This window comes from Nylanderia fulva, unplaced genomic scaffold, assembly GCF_048542155.1.
Source record: "Nylanderia fulva isolate GAGA-0341 unplaced genomic scaffold, ASM4854215v1 Scaffold123, whole genome shotgun sequence".
In the NCBI taxonomy this organism is placed as follows: Eukaryota; Metazoa; Arthropoda; class Insecta; order Hymenoptera; family Formicidae; genus Nylanderia; species Nylanderia fulva.
Window position 1 is genome coordinate 133,642 of NW_028189443.1, and position 15,737 is coordinate 149,378.

The following is a 15,737-nucleotide window of genomic DNA, read 5'->3' on the forward strand; positions in this document are numbered from 1 at the left end:
TCATTTTTTTTTATATGTATTGAATTACAATTCTATTGAAGTATAAACTCTGTTTAAAGTTAAGTGAAGAATGTGATTTTCTTGACACTGTTTTCAAGATTGCGCGGTCGGAAAAATTTACTTCTTATCGAGATCCGCGAGATTTCCCCTGTTACCTTACAAAATTCATCGAGCTATTTTGCTAGCTAAATTTTCATCTACAGGGTGTACCGAAATTCGTAAATCAAATGGTTAACGGCAGATTCCTCGGATCATTTGGAGACGATTTTTTTTTATCAACGAAAATGTCGAGGGAGGTTATCATTTTTTACATGTTCCTAATTTTTGACGTTGTTTATCTTTATACTAAATTTTTTTTGATTGAAATTTTATTGCGGTAAACTCTACCTGAAATTAAGTGATGAAGAATGTGATTTTGTTTATATTTTATTTCTACACAGAGAGAATTTTCTCTTAGAATTTACTCTGAAATCCTGGTAATTGTGGAACAATGTAGTATTGGAAGATTTTATTAGTTTCTCTACATCTAGCACAATAAGATACACTGAAAAAAAGATTTGTTAATTTAACTAAAACTTTCACCTAAATTATTATTTTGTTAATTGGACATACATTATATAGTATTTAAGTCAAATATACATTTTGTTAGATTTAATATATTATATTTAATTAATAAAATAATATTTAGTTGGAAAGTTTAGTTAACAATTTTTTGTTCCTATACAAAATATGTTCGATTAATTTTATTGTGGTATATTAATTGTGGTTCGATTAATTTTATTAATTAGAGAAACTCAGAAAATTCTGATCAACCATGATTTTCAGGGTAAATTCTAAGAGAAAATTCTCTCCGTGTATAAGACTTAATTTGCAAAAAACCCTTTTCAATGACTAGAGAATTCTAAAGTCGATAATGGGAGAGTTTCATAAAATTATTTGATTAATAGTGAAAATATTTTAGAAATAATTAGACTACGATTATGTCTTTTAATTTAGAAGAGGGTGGTTTTAATCCCGAAACTCCATCCCAGGATCCGCGCCAGTGTTTTCAAACGCTTATTAACTTGAAATTTAGTACCTCGACATTTTCGCCTGAGGAAAAATAGTCTCTAAATGACATCAGGAATTTACTATACAAATGGGTGATTCACTTTAGATAAGGGACACCCTGTATTTATAGAAATAAAATAATGAGCATTTCAATTTTTTAAAATAATATCATAAAATAATATATATATATATTTGTGTAAAGAAAAATTAATAAGAAAGAGCGAACAAAAGATAGATCGAAAGGTGGCTTACATTCGCGTGAGTAATTCCGGAGAGGAGCGGTTATGAATATTAAGTTTTAAACGCGCTCGCGCGCTCTATGCTAATTTTATTTTTCCGTCGGATTTCGCTGAGCGATAAGCATGACGTATATTTCGCCATTAAAGTTGCATCAAGATTGATAAATTGCTGGGACGCGTCAAATATACGATGCCCATTAAACTATGGCGCGCAGATGCATTTTCGAGCGCTTTATTTACCCTCCATCAAATGGCTTTTATCAATCAATGACTGATCATGGTGAGATGATCAGTCGTTTCGTCCTGATAAACTAATTCGTCGCGGCTGAAATGCGCGTACATTCCTATACGTTATTACTGTATAATGACGATGACAGAGAGATACACACACACACACACATATACATACATATATATGGCAAACTAACTCGGGGCATGTGTCGTAAATCGCTTGCTGCCTCCTCGCGGTAACCTACCCGCACACTCTTCTTCTTTGTCACCATTTGTCAGCACCGTACCTAAATTATGAGTTATGGTGTCCGCGTGGTCTATTCTCGTAGCTCAAGTATGAAGAAAGGGTTTATTAAACTCCCGGAGCGAAAAGGAGCCCGAGAAATCGATGTTCTTTCAATACACACGCGATAAATTTCACTTCAATTTTGCGCGAAACGTTCAAAAAAAGATTTCCTCGAAATTGATTACCGCGACTCCGCTCATTATCTCTCGACGCTTTTAGAGATGACTTTGCTTCGAAACACGTTGCTTCCCGATAATGAAATTAATCCGCGCTTTGTATATCGCGAGATGTTACATCGAGTCTTATATAGACGATCAATAAGGAGTGACGAGAGAGGCTGAGCTTGTTATCTCCGTCCACCGGCGAAATGCTAATTCGCTAATGATAGGGTATTAGCGACAAGAGCGTAATTCACGAAGCAAGATGTTTTGCGGCGACGAAGGTTGCTACCAAGGATGCTCTCTCCTCGGCGCCAAACGACTTTGAAATTACTAATTGAAAAGGACCCTCTTATTATATGTGCTCGCCTAGCTAGCTCACTTGTTTGCCGTTCGCGTACAGATCTCGTTAGGCGCAATCACACTCAATCATTGTCCCCCATCCGGTCGGGACAAAGTACCGGACAGTCCGTCAAAATCATTTTCGCGTCGACGTGTGTACGTACTTTGTCGTGCGTCGTCGATTACCGGGCCTCAAATGGCAAATAACAGGTAATAGTCCAACCATGAGGAGGAATATTCCACGGAGAAAATTGCGAAACAGCGGGGATGAATAAACACAGAGTGTCTTTGGAATTAGCGGTCATCTGTTCATTTCGGGACGATTTTTCCTCGGCAAAATTATCGAGGTGCCGACAATTCATTTTCGAGTTTTAATGACGTCAGTTTGCTACTTAGGTTATGTCCACATGGTTTTAGTTTCGCGAAAAACTTTTTGACGTTATTAAACGTCAAAACGACGTCATTTTGACGATTAATGACGTCATTTTGACTTTTAATGGCGTCAGTTTGCTACTTAGGTTATTTCCATAAGGCTTAGTTTGCGAAAAACTTTTTGACGTCATTAAACGTCATTTTGCTACCCGGGAAAATATTAACAAAAGTTTGACATTCTTCCGTGAATTTCAGGTAGAGTTTACTTTGAATAAAATTTTGATTCTTAAGACTTTATTACGAAGATGCACGATGGCAAAAATTGGGAACGTGCAGAAAATGATAGCCTTCCGTTAATTCTGGGACACCCTGTATGTAAAACGATCAAATATTTGCACACAGAATTCCAAACTTAAAGACGTTTGATTCTCTCGATTTCTAGGACAATCGCGCGGTCAAAAATACCTCAATCGAGGTCAGTCTTTATTTAGGTGTAACAGAGTGCACATATTAGCGTCTTTTTCCGGAGCAGAAACAAAGAGAGAGAGAGACAGAGATTATCGTGCATGATGTTTCTAACCAAGAACGAGAGAATCACATACTCGAGAACTTGGCGACAATATTGCAAGGAGCAAAGGGGAGAAAGGGAAGTGAACCAGCCACGGGACAGTTCAAACAACCGATTAGCTCTCTCGAGCATCCGAAATCTGCGGGTATCTCGGGGTCGGGAGGGTCATAGGTCGGTACTCAAAACTTTCGGGTTTACCCGCTATTGCGGGCCGACTGCATCTTAAAACACCCCATAATTATCTCTCTAATAGCACACATATCCCGAAAACGTTCGGAGAACATCCTGAGGATGTTCGAATATCCTCTGAATTTCCTCTAAATGTCTCTCAGATATGTTATGTCAATGAAGCATTACATTACATATGTAACCTAACAGCACACATATCCCGAAGACGTTTAGAAAACATCCTGAGGATGTTCGAATGTTCTCTGGATATCCTCAGAATGTCTTTCGGATATAATGTGCTATTACTAGCACACATATTCCAAAGATATTCAGAGAACATTCTGAGGATGTTCGAATGTCCTCTGAATATCTTTCGAATATGTTATGTCAATCAAGCATTACATTACATATATATCCCTAACACACATGTTCCGAAGACGTTCAGAGAACATCCTAAGGATGTCCGAATGTCTTCTGGATATCCTCTGAATGTCTCTCTGATATGATGTGCTATTACTAGCACACATATTCCGAAGACGTTCAGAAAACATCCTGAGGATGTTCGAATGTTCTCTGGATATCCTCAGAATGTCTTTCGGATATAATGTGCTATTACTAGCACACATATTCCGAAGATATTCAGAGAACAATCAGGATGTTCGAATGTCCTCTGAATATCTTTCAGATATGTTATGTCAGTCAAGCATTACATTACATATACATTACATATATATCCCTAACACACGTATCCCGAAGACGTTCAGAGAACATCCTAAGGATGTTCGAATGTCCTCTGAATGTCTCTCGGATATGATGTGCTATTACTAGCACACATATTCCGAAGACGTTCAGAAAACATCCTGAGGATGTTCGAGTGTTCTCTGGATATCCTCAGAATGTCTTTCGGATATAATGTGCTATTACTAGCACACATATTCCGAAGATATTCAGAGAACAATCAGGATGTTCGAATGTTCTCTGAATATTCTCTGAATATCTTTCCAATATGTTATGTCAATCAAGCATTACATTACATATATATCTCTAACACACATGTTCCGAAGACGTTCAGAGAACATCCTAAGGATGTCCGAATGTCCTCTGGATATCCTCTGAATGTCTCTCGGATATGATGTGTTATTACTAGCACACATATTCCGAAGACGTTCAGAGAACATCCTGAGGATGTTCGAATGTTCTCTGGACATCCTCAGGATATCCTCAGAATGTCTCTCGGATATAATGTGCTATTACTAGCACACATATTCCGAAGACGTTCAGAGAACATCCTAAGGATGTCCGAATGTCCTCTGGATATCCTCTGAATATCTCTCGGATATGATGTGCTATTACTAGCACACATATTCCGAAGACGTTCAGAAAACATACTTAGGATGTTCGAATGTCCTCTGGACATCCTCAGAATGTCTTTCGGATATAGTGTACTATTAGGGCTGGGAATCTCGTATCGGCGCAGTTTCTGGTGTCCAAGAGAGAGAAGAGGGAACCCTAAATAACCCAAAAATAGATCTCGACTAAATTGTGCGTAGAAAATGTTCGTGTTTATGCGGAACCTAATTTGCGGAGAACCGGCGCGGCACGCGCGGTCACGTGGCGCCGTCGAGGTCGAGACGGGAAGGAGGATGACGAGGAATCTCTCTTCCGGCCTGGCGAATCGCGCTTGACAGAAAACACGCATTCTTCCGACAGAAATAAGCTGCGTGTGCGCGTACATATACGTCTTGGCAAGCGATACGGGAGAAGACCACTCGAGTCGCGATCGCGGCGTGCGTCCAATTCCCGACAACCACTCTCTCTCCCTCGTTCAAGGCGGGACAAATAAACGGACAAAGGCGAAATAGAGATCTCGTTATCTCATCCGTGAACGGGAACGACACTACCTCTCGAATTCGCGGCCTTCCCGATCTCAGTCCGATTCCGGTGACGCGCGAAGGAGGGTCGAATTTCTTCGTTCTCTTCCGCGAGGATCCGTGTGTATTTCGAGCCTCTCTACCTCTTTCGCATAATCAATTTAATCTCTCCCGAGATAGCAGATATTCTCGTGCGGTATACGCGAAGCAAAGGAACACCCCTTTGATCCACATATACACACGCACACATACAGGTTGCCTTAATTCGATCAATCTCCGGGAGTTGGTGAGACACGGTAAATGGAAGCGTTCTCTCTCATCCACTTTGTACATCGGCCTCGCGCCCTCGTCGAGCTTCCTCGCGTGCTGTATTAAATATCGCGCGCGCGCGCGCGCGCATGATATCGTAATTAAGTGAATTATATAGTTTGGAAACAACGCCAACTCTCTCGCGCGCGCGAGAGCTCCGGGAAAGTTGACACGTATAATTGGCGGAGTAATGTAATCATTTTTCGAACGATCTCGGCGTTAAACGCGAGAGATACACGTACGTGTTAACAGCGATTTGTCCTCGGAAAAACCGAAAAGCCTTTTTTATGAAACCGGAAAGTCGATAAAACGTCTGGATGTAACGAGATATCAAAGAGTCGCAAGAGAGAGAGAGAGAGAGAGAGAGTGGATATGTAGATTGGATCGGCCGGGAGAGATATAACTTTAATCATCCCTAATGCGAGTTTCCGCGCCCGGGAATTTGTTCCGCAGTTTTTCGGAAGCCGAGGTGCACTGGGTGTCCCGGAATTCGCGAATCTAATCGTTAATATTATTAGACTCCGGGGATCATTTGGAGACGACGTTTCCTCGCAATCAGTGAAAATTTCGAGGGAGCTATAGTCACTTTTTCCATGTTTCCAATTTTTGGCACCGAATTCTTTGTTACTACGCTTCAAATTCTATTAAAATAGATTCTACTTGAAATTAATTGAAGAATATATGATCACGTAACACACTGACGTCATTAAATATCAAAATGATACTATTAAACGTTAAAATGACGTCAGTTTGCTACTTTGGTGATTTAGTTAATATTTCATCTCCACAAGATTTAATTTGCGAAAAACCTTCTATTTTCGATCGCTTGTAACTTAAAATTATTGATGCTTTGACATTTTTGCTGAGGAAGACTCCTCTTCAAATAGCAAACTGACGTCATTAGACGTCAAAATGACGTCAGTTTGCTACCTGGGTGATTTTGTTAATATTTCATCTCCACAAGATTTAATTTGCGAAAAACCTTCTATTTTCGATCGCTTATAACTCGAGAATTATTGATCCTTCACATTTTTGTTGAGGAAAACTCATCTCCACATAGCAAACTGACGTCATTAAAATGACGCCAATTTGGTGTTTAATGATGTCAGTTTACTATCTGGATGGTTTTGTTAATATTTTATTTCCACAAGATTTAATTTGTGAGAAACCTATTTTCGATCGCTTATAACTTGAAAATTATTGATCCTTTGACATTTTTACTGAGGAAAACTTGTCTCCAGTTTGCCAACTGACGTCATTAAATGTCAAAATGATATTTTGACGTTTAATAATATTTTAATATTTAATGACATCAGTTTGCTATTTGGGTGGTTTTATTAATATTTTATTTCCACAAGACTTAATTTTCGAAAAACCTTTTATTTTCAATCGCTTATAATTATTATTGATGCACTGAAAGAAAAGCTATTGATTTCAAATAAATGTGTATTCCAATAGTGCCATTAACACCATTTGTTTGAAACAAATAAATACTTGTCTGTTTTGAAAAAGGAGTTCTTATATCAAATAAGTATTTTTTCACGGCAAATCAATATTATTAGTTTCGAACAAATGGTCTTAATGGCACTATTGAAATAAATATTTGCCTGAATTTAATAGCTTTTTTTCAGTGTGCTTGGACATTTTTGCTGAAGAAAACTTGTCTCCAAGTAGCAAATTGATGACGCCAATTTGACGTCTTACGACGTCACTCGACGTCGAAATAAAGTATGGTTCCTACTTGGGATTTAACTTGAAGAATCTGTCACTTTCTTAGCAAATTCGGGACACCCTATATATAAATGCATCTTGTTCGGTTTGCAGGCCGGCGCGATGTGGCCTGGAGCTCTACCCTTCCTGGTGTTACTAGCGATCCTGCTGCATCCCTCGAGGTAAGTTATTGTTTCGTCATCAGGCCGTTAATTTATAAACGACTCGCTCGTACATATACTTGGACTCTCGATATCGCTCATCTATATTCTGTCGAGTCACGTAAATTAATATATAATATGCAACAGTTTTTGGAACGTCGTCAAGATGACGTGGGGTCTCGTGAGCGGGTCTATGTGTAGCAATCAAAACGTATAATTCCGAGAAAGCGAGTTATATGGCTCGTAAACGATGTACATTATTGACCCGTACAGGATTATTGTTACGGCGCGTAAAGTTTATACTTTAAGCTCAATGTTTTACCTCGACACGTTACGGAAAATTTTCTATACCATTGTTACGAGCGGAACTTAAGGTGGAATCTATAAAATCATTTACATCGACTTCCCGGAATAAGCTATTGTATTAAATTATTCATAAAATTAATCAAAATTAAAACAGTTATTTAAATTAACAATTAAGTACGGTTCGGAAAATTTTCTACGATTGTTACGAGCGGAACTTAAAATGGAATCTATAAAATCATTTATATCGACTTCCCAGAATAAACTATTACATTATTCATAAAATTAATTAAAATTAAAAACAATAATTTAAATTAAAAATTGCATTAAATTAACAATTAAGCACGTTTTGGAAAATTTTCTAAGATTGTTACAAGCGGAACTTAAAGTGGAATCTATAAAATCATTTATATCGACTTCCCGGAATAAGTTTTTGTATTAATTTATTCATAAAATTAATCAAAATTAAAACAGTTATTTAAATTAACAATTGCATTAAATTAACAATTAAGCACGTTTCGGAAAATTTTCTAAGATTGTTACGAGCGGAACTTAAAGTGGAATCTATAAAATCATTTATATCGACTTCCCGGAATAAGTTTTTGTATTAATTTATTCATAAAATTAATCAAAATTAAAACAGTTATTTAAATTAACAATTGCATTAAATTAACAATTAAGCACGTTTCGGAAAATTTTCTAAGATTGTTACGAGCGGAACTTAAAGTGGAATCTACAAAATAATTTATATCGACTTCCCGGAATAAGTTTTTGTATTAATTTATTCATAAAATTAATCAAAATTAAAACAGTTATTTAAATTAACAATTGCATTAAATTAACAATTAAGCACGTTTTGGAAAATTTTCGACGATTGTTACGAGCGAAACTTAAAGTGGAATCTACAAAATAATTTGTATCGACTTCCCGAAATAAGTTTTTGATATTAAATTATTCATAAAATTAATCAAAATTAAAACAGTTATTTAAATTAACAATTGCATTAAATTAAAAATTAAGCATGTTTTGGAAAATTTTCGACGATTGTTACGAGCGGAACTTAAAGTGGAATCTACAAAATAATTTATATCGACTTCCCGGAATAAGTTTTTGTATTAAATTATTCATAAAATTAATCAAAATTAAAAACAATTTCTTAAATTAACAATTAAGCACGTTTCGGAAAATTTTCTAAGATTGTTACGAGCGGAACTTAAAGTGGAATCTACAAAATAATTTATATCGACTTCCCGGAAACAGCTTTTGCATTAAATTATTCATAAAATTAATCAAAATTAAAAACAATTATTTAAATTAACAATTGCATTAAATTAACAATTAAGCACGTTTTGGAAAATTTTCGACGATTGTTACGAGTGGAACTTAAAGTGGAATCTACAAAATAATTTATATCGACTTCCCGGAATAAGTTTTTGTATTAAATTATTCATAAAATTAATCAAAATTAAAACAGTTATTTAAATTAACAATTGCATTAAATTAAAAATTAAAAATAATGAAAAGTAAATAAAAATTAAAAAATTGAAAATAATTAAAAGTAAATCAAATAAAAGATGCGGAATAAATAAATAAAATGCAAAACAAAAATTTCAAAAAATAAATACAAAGTTTGGGAAAATAAATGCACATATATGTATGTACTTCTGTCTGCGTTTTCGTGTCATCAATTTTACTTTTGACGGTTGCCGACTCGGGGGAGGCAGATTTCTATTTTTTCCCGGAAATGAGATTCCTCGTACTGACGATGTCGCTGTATTTTTTTTTTTTTCCAGATGTACGCAGACGCCGCAGAAGATGGTGAACTTCCGAGAGAAGGAGAAGCAGGTGCTCGACAACATCCTAGGACCAGGCCGATACGATGCGCGCATCCGGCCGAGCGGAGAGAACAGAACAGGTGAATATAGAAATTCTTGCGCTCCCTTATACTTACTCCCTTACGCCCATCCTCACCATATGTACCGTGTATAATTTTTATATATAGAAGGAGAAAAAAAAACACTTTTTTGCGGCGAGAAATCAGCGCCGGAGAAGTGTGAATATATTATATGGAGAAAAACGAAAGGAAAAAAAACGGGGTGAGAGACGGAGAGATATATATTATATATACACATACATACATAAGTTCGGCGAGAGGGGTTCGAGCTCCCCTCCCCCAAACCTCCCCCTTTGGTCGAGTGCGGAAAATTGAACGCGCGATGTAACGCGCGCATCTATTGACAATACGTGATATATATAATAAGCGAGAGCGAGAGACGAATTGTGCGCGAGTATTTTCCGCACGTCCTTATATACTGGTAGTGAATGCATACCGAGAGTGGCGAGAAATTTCTTCATAAACTTCGCGAATACAGCAGACCGGTTCGGCCTTCGAATCTTCTCGAGACCACCCCGATATCATATAAGCAATATTATTTTTGCGCTCTTGAAATTGTCACATGTTTGTTCCTTTCACAATGTATATGAACCACTCAAAATATGCTAATAATGTGCCAGAAGATTGGGAGAATTGGCATTAGCCATCGACATTTTATGTATAATTAGAAAATAACTATATGTATACACAGGATGAGCTATTTTGATCTATAAGTCAAGGTATCTTCTAAATAATTTTGAATTAAAAAATTCAACACACATAAATGGACTCGCCATAATTTTTTACATAAATAGATTCCTCGCAATGTTCCGCAGAAAAAGTTAAGGGTAAAATAATCAAAAAGTGAATAGTTTAGAAGGGGGAAATTTTATACTTTAATTTGGTATAATTTTTAAATATTCTTATGCACAAAATAATGAGAAAAATTAATTAGTGTAAAGAAAACATATAATTTTATTTTTTTAAGTATGTAATTTGCAATTGACAGGTACATTTTTTTAACAATTGTTTTCTTCATAACTAATTTATTTCTCTTATTATTTTGTGCATAAACGTATTCAGGTAACTTACAAAATATTTTATAGTTTCTGTAGAGTTAAATCAAATTAAAGTATAAAATATCTCGTAAACTATACATTTTTGTACCCTTATAACTTTTTATGCAGAAGATTGCGAGGAATCTATTTACGTAAAAAATTATGGTGATTTTACTTAAAAAACAAAGATGAGCTTGACATTTCCAAGACTCCTCCACCTATCAATTTTTTTGCGATATTCTAATGAGACTCCTTTAATCTCCTTCAACATTTATGTGTTCAATTTTTTAATTAAAAATTATTTAGAAGGTATATTTACTTATGAATTAAAAATGGTCATCCTATATATAAATATTAAAATATATATTTATATTAATTTATATATAAATTATATAATATAAATATAATATATATATATATATATATATATATATATATATATATATTTTATTTTATTTATAATATCTAATATATAATAAATATATTATATATCATAATATAAATATATTATGTGTTATATATAAATATAAAATTTTAATATTCTTTTACATTAAATATATACATATTTTATGTATAAAGATATTACTGGCGCGTTATAATATACGTCGTACAATTTTCTACACATATACCACATCGAAGTAAAAATTGATCCGAGTTTCAATAAAAAAAGAAAGAAAAAAGAGAGAAAGATGAATCTCACAGTGATGATCGCATTTTACGCGATAAAGTAAAGATTTCGCAAATTCCCCCGAGTATCCTCGAGCAACGTACGCGAAAGCGATGCGCAATTCGTCTTCCAATCTCCTCCACATTACGGGCAAGGTGTATCGATTTTTCTTTTTCCTTTTTTTTTTCACCTTGTTTTTTTTTCAATGTGGCAATTTCGAGTACCAAACGGAATCCCCCGCCCGATATCGATCGTCGTCGACTGCATCGCGATAAATATCGCGATTCCCGTAGTCAGCGGGTCGAGTCGGAGGCAAGATAGATAAACGAAGCCAAGTAGAAACGAGGGATGATGCTGCCTCGTATCAACGAGAGAGAGACGACGACGACGACGACGATTGCTTCGGTCCAGCCGCGTTTATCGTAGCCTAAATCGATTAACTTCTCTCTAGTGGGTTGCACGCGGCCAAGTACGACGGTGCAGCCAAGATACACTAATCAAATATCGGTGTGTATATGACGGAAGTTATCTGGCGCTTTGTCGCTCTTACGAAACGTGTTTGTTTTTAACGTTCCTCCGCGAATAAAGGTCGAGGATCGACTTACAGATCGTTTGCCGAGGCCACAATATCTTTCAGTGATAAAAAATATCTTTTTTTTTTAATCTTTATCAGATTTGTATCTTACGAAATGCTTTTACGTCTGTGTGTATTTAAAGATTTAATAACGAGATACTTTTATCAGTATTCGGGACTTGAAAATTCAATGCGACACTAGTGGTGGTTGCGCGAACTATCATAAATGGCCGTCGCGAATAAACATCAAACATTATCTTATTATTATTTGAAAAATTAATAATGTTCCAGTGATTGCATGAGATTCTGATATGTCAAGGAACTTATTTGTAGACACAAGAAATATAAATCTATTCTTTCTTGACTTTTCATAGTTACACCGCACATAATAATTATGCCGGAATTATTTATAACTTTCTGGCCTTCGATCATATTCCTTGATGAAGGCATGTAGCTTTTGTATAATCGCAGAGTATGTCTAGCCGTAATAACAACATCTTTTTCATTAAAAACATTTATTTTTACACTTAAAACTGTTGTTGTTGTATATTCGCGGCGGCCATATTTGTTTTGCTTCAGTAGCGCCTCTCTTTACCGCGGTGGACGTTTCTTTCGCCAATATTAATTTCTGTTTATATAAAGACAGAAGTATAACTGTATGTAAGAAATTCTGACAGGTGTATTAATTGTATACAATTTACATGAAATGTTTGGAGAGACACTCGCCGAATTTGTAGGACTGAAATCGCGAATTGAATTCTAGCCTCGTTGTTAAGAGGCGTAAAAGAGTAATTGAATAAATCGCACACCCAGAGCCGCGATCACGTGTCGCAGTAAAACGGGCGAATGCGACCAGAATATTCCCCAGGCACCGTGTGCCTCCGCAGATTATACAGGGTGTTCCATTTCAATCGATCATCCCCGAAAAGTTTCTTATTTTAGAATACACAACAAAATGTTTCAAACGGGTTGTTTGATTCGACGGGAAACGGAAGATACTGACATTTTTTCTAAAGAATCGCTCTTATTCAAGATTATTTGAAGGTCATTAGTAACTACATATTTTTCTCTTACAAATAACTATATATTTTTTATATTAATTGATTTTTTTCATTATTTTATGCATAAAAGTATCGAGATGAGATTGTGGAAAAATGAATACGAGATATTTCATAGTTTATTTAAAATTATGTCAAGTTTCGGTATAAAATATATATCTCGTTAATTATTCGTTTTTCGATCATCTTATCCTTATAATTTGTTATGCCAAAAATTGCGAGAAATAGATTTATATAAAAAAAAATATAGTGGTTTCATTTAAAAAAGAACGTAAATGACCTTTGAAAGAAAAACTTTGAAAAGCGCACCGCACATCTTTCATCCCCCTTCGAATCAAAAGTTGTTGGAAATATTTTGTTGCATAATCAAAGGTGAAAAAGTTTTAGGGGTGATCGATCAAAATGGAGCACTCTGTATATACACATATTATATATCGCGTTAACTCGTTAGAGAGAAAAGGGGTGCGACTTGAGCGATTTCTTCATTACTCATTTAAAGGCGTGTCGCGCGGTAATAAAGTGTTTTCAGTCATCGGTCTCGAGTCTTCAAAGGCATTTTTGCATGTCGCGAATTCGAAAATATATATATATATATATATATATATATATATATATATTCGAACAGAGCGACGGCGCTTTAAACATCGGATCGCGTGCCCCGATAAACGCGACGCTCGTTAATTTTATCGTTCGAGTATTAGCCGTGAATGCGCGCCGCCGAGGGTGAGTTTTTGCCCGGCCGGGAGAAGGGTAGAAATTCATGGCGCTTCGTGCTCGGCCGCCACTTGGACGGCTCGAACGGCAAAAAAAAAGGAAAAAGAAAGAAAGAAGGTGCCGTCAAGATTGCACGCAACCAGATTAACGCCACGGCGGAGGATATTGCGATACGTCGCTGCTGCCACTCTGATTTGCCTCTCTCCGGGCAGTATAATTCGGAGATAGTCGATTATTGCACCCCTCGATCGATCGCGCATTCGTAATTTCGCCCCGTCCGTAATCAACGGCCCGTTTATCGCCGATGACGTCGCGCGACGGCGGAGTTAATCGATCATAAGGGATGGTAAACGCCGCGTATGACGCATTCAAGTCCGGCGTCACACACCTCTCTCGATCGTCCATCCTCTTTCGATCGATCGAGAGATATTATAAATGTATAGAGGGAGAGTATCCTTTCACCGAGATATTCTCAGCTCTCGTATTCGATAATTGATGAGAATGACGATTTTCAAATTTATAAAATGTCTATATGTATGCAAATCTTTTCTCCACATTTTTTTTTTTCTTAATACAGGGTGTTTCCGAACTGCGGAAAAGTTTCCTGGTATCATTCGGAGACGATTTTTCCTCAGTGAAAATGTCATCAATAATTTTTGAATTATAAGCGGTTGAAAATAAAGAATAGAATTTTTTAATGTAAGGCTTAGTTATAAATAAGAAAAATCGGGAACATGTTAAAAATGATGATCTCTCTCAACATTTTCACTAGGGAAAAATCGTCTCCGAATGATATCAAGAATCTGACATGAAAAACTTTTCCACCAGTTCTGAAGCACCCTGTATACACTCGTATATATTCACGACGTAAGATATTAACAAGCTGTTAATGGTGCTCTGCTCTAGTTATAAAAAAAAAGAAAGTTAAATTATATCTGCAGTTGATGAATTTTCCAGATCCGGAAACTAGATATACCGGAGCAAGAAAATTGTTAATGTCAGATTATATGTATATACGAGACGTTTTTAGTGTCCAAAGGGACGGAAATTAGGTCGGTCGAAAATTATGCGTTTCCATGAATCTTTGGGAGCGCTGGGCAATGATAGATCTGTAATTTATGGGTCTGCGGATCTGTATTTGCGCTCTTGGACTACAATTACCTATAACACGTTACAGTATGTAACGGTGTAATGAATGGCACGGTACCAATATCGATCAAACACACTATTTTGCTTCGCATTGTGTGTCCGCCGACGTCGTTGATTTATATTACAATCTTGATGAACTGTTGTCGTTCAATCTTTCGCCCAATGTCTTGCATTTACTTAGACCTTCTCGCGATATACCGGCTCGAAATATTACATTTTAGGGAGCGGATATAAACGCTCACGATTGATCACATGCGGGCAAGTAAGAAAAAGAAAAATTACATGCAGAGGCATTTTACATACTCTCCTGGTCTCCTAATCGCGCGAGGGTAGCGATTAATCTCGCGATTTCGACGGACTTCTCCCGAGAAGACAAAATAAAAAGAAACGCTCGATCTCCTTTCGGAAAAGACATGTACAAAGTAACTCAAGGTTTTGCACATCTGCTACGCGTAATTCTTCATCTAACCTCGAGACTAGATTGAACTAATTTTTTATTTTATTTTTGCAATATATTTAAAAAACCAAGGGGATCCTAAACGTCTGCTTTATCGATAAAATATTTTTGCCAGGGTTGCTACAGACCTGGAAAACTGGGAAGTCATGAAATTTTTAATTACGGAAAAAATCAGGGAAATACGTAAATGAATCTCACATTTTCCCATAAATGTTCAATATTATTGCATTATATATATATATATATATATATATATATATAAACTTAAATTTTATTTTTTTAACGTAAATTAAACATTAAAATATATCTTTTACTAAATGTTTTTATTCAATTGACTTTTTTCTTATTCTCCTCTTTTATTTTCTTCTGCATTTTTTTCTGTTGCTTTGAATTCAAGATTACGTTATATTATTAAATTG

At 35.9% G+C, this 15,737-nt stretch overlaps 2 protein-coding genes across 14 annotated transcripts in view; one reads left to right on the forward strand and one right to left on the reverse strand.

Annotated features, from left to right (window-relative positions):
* LOC114930818 (putative cytochrome P450 12b2, mitochondrial) overlaps positions 1 to 2,268 on the reverse strand; it is a 30,165-nt gene extending 27,897 nt beyond the window's left edge. The window contains exon 1 of one of the 3 annotated variants that reach the window (XM_029302658.2): positions 1,766 to 2,268. The gene's annotated coding sequence lies outside the window, so the exon portion shown is untranslated. Of the gene's footprint in view, positions 1 to 1,698 lie in introns of all 3 variants that reach the window. The other 2 variants (XM_029302656.2, XM_085479554.1) reach the window with 2 other exon arrangements.
* GluClalpha (glycine receptor alpha 1) overlaps positions 1 to 15,737 on the forward strand; it is a 155,771-nt gene that overhangs the window by 101,948 nt on the left and 38,086 nt on the right. For 7 of the 11 annotated variants that reach the window (XM_085479558.1, XM_085479557.1, XM_029302660.2 and 4 more), the window contains exons 2-3: positions 7,419 to 7,486; positions 9,562 to 9,683. In XM_085479558.1, coding sequence (XP_085335684.1) covers positions 7,428 to 7,486; positions 9,562 to 9,683 — 181 coding nt within the window. In that variant the 5' untranslated portion in view covers positions 7,419 to 7,427. Of the gene's footprint in view, positions 1 to 5,373; positions 5,406 to 5,515; positions 5,582 to 7,418; positions 7,487 to 9,561; positions 9,684 to 15,737 lie in introns of those variants that run through there. The other 4 variants (XM_029302669.2, XM_029302668.2, XM_085479556.1 and 1 more) reach the window with 4 other exon arrangements.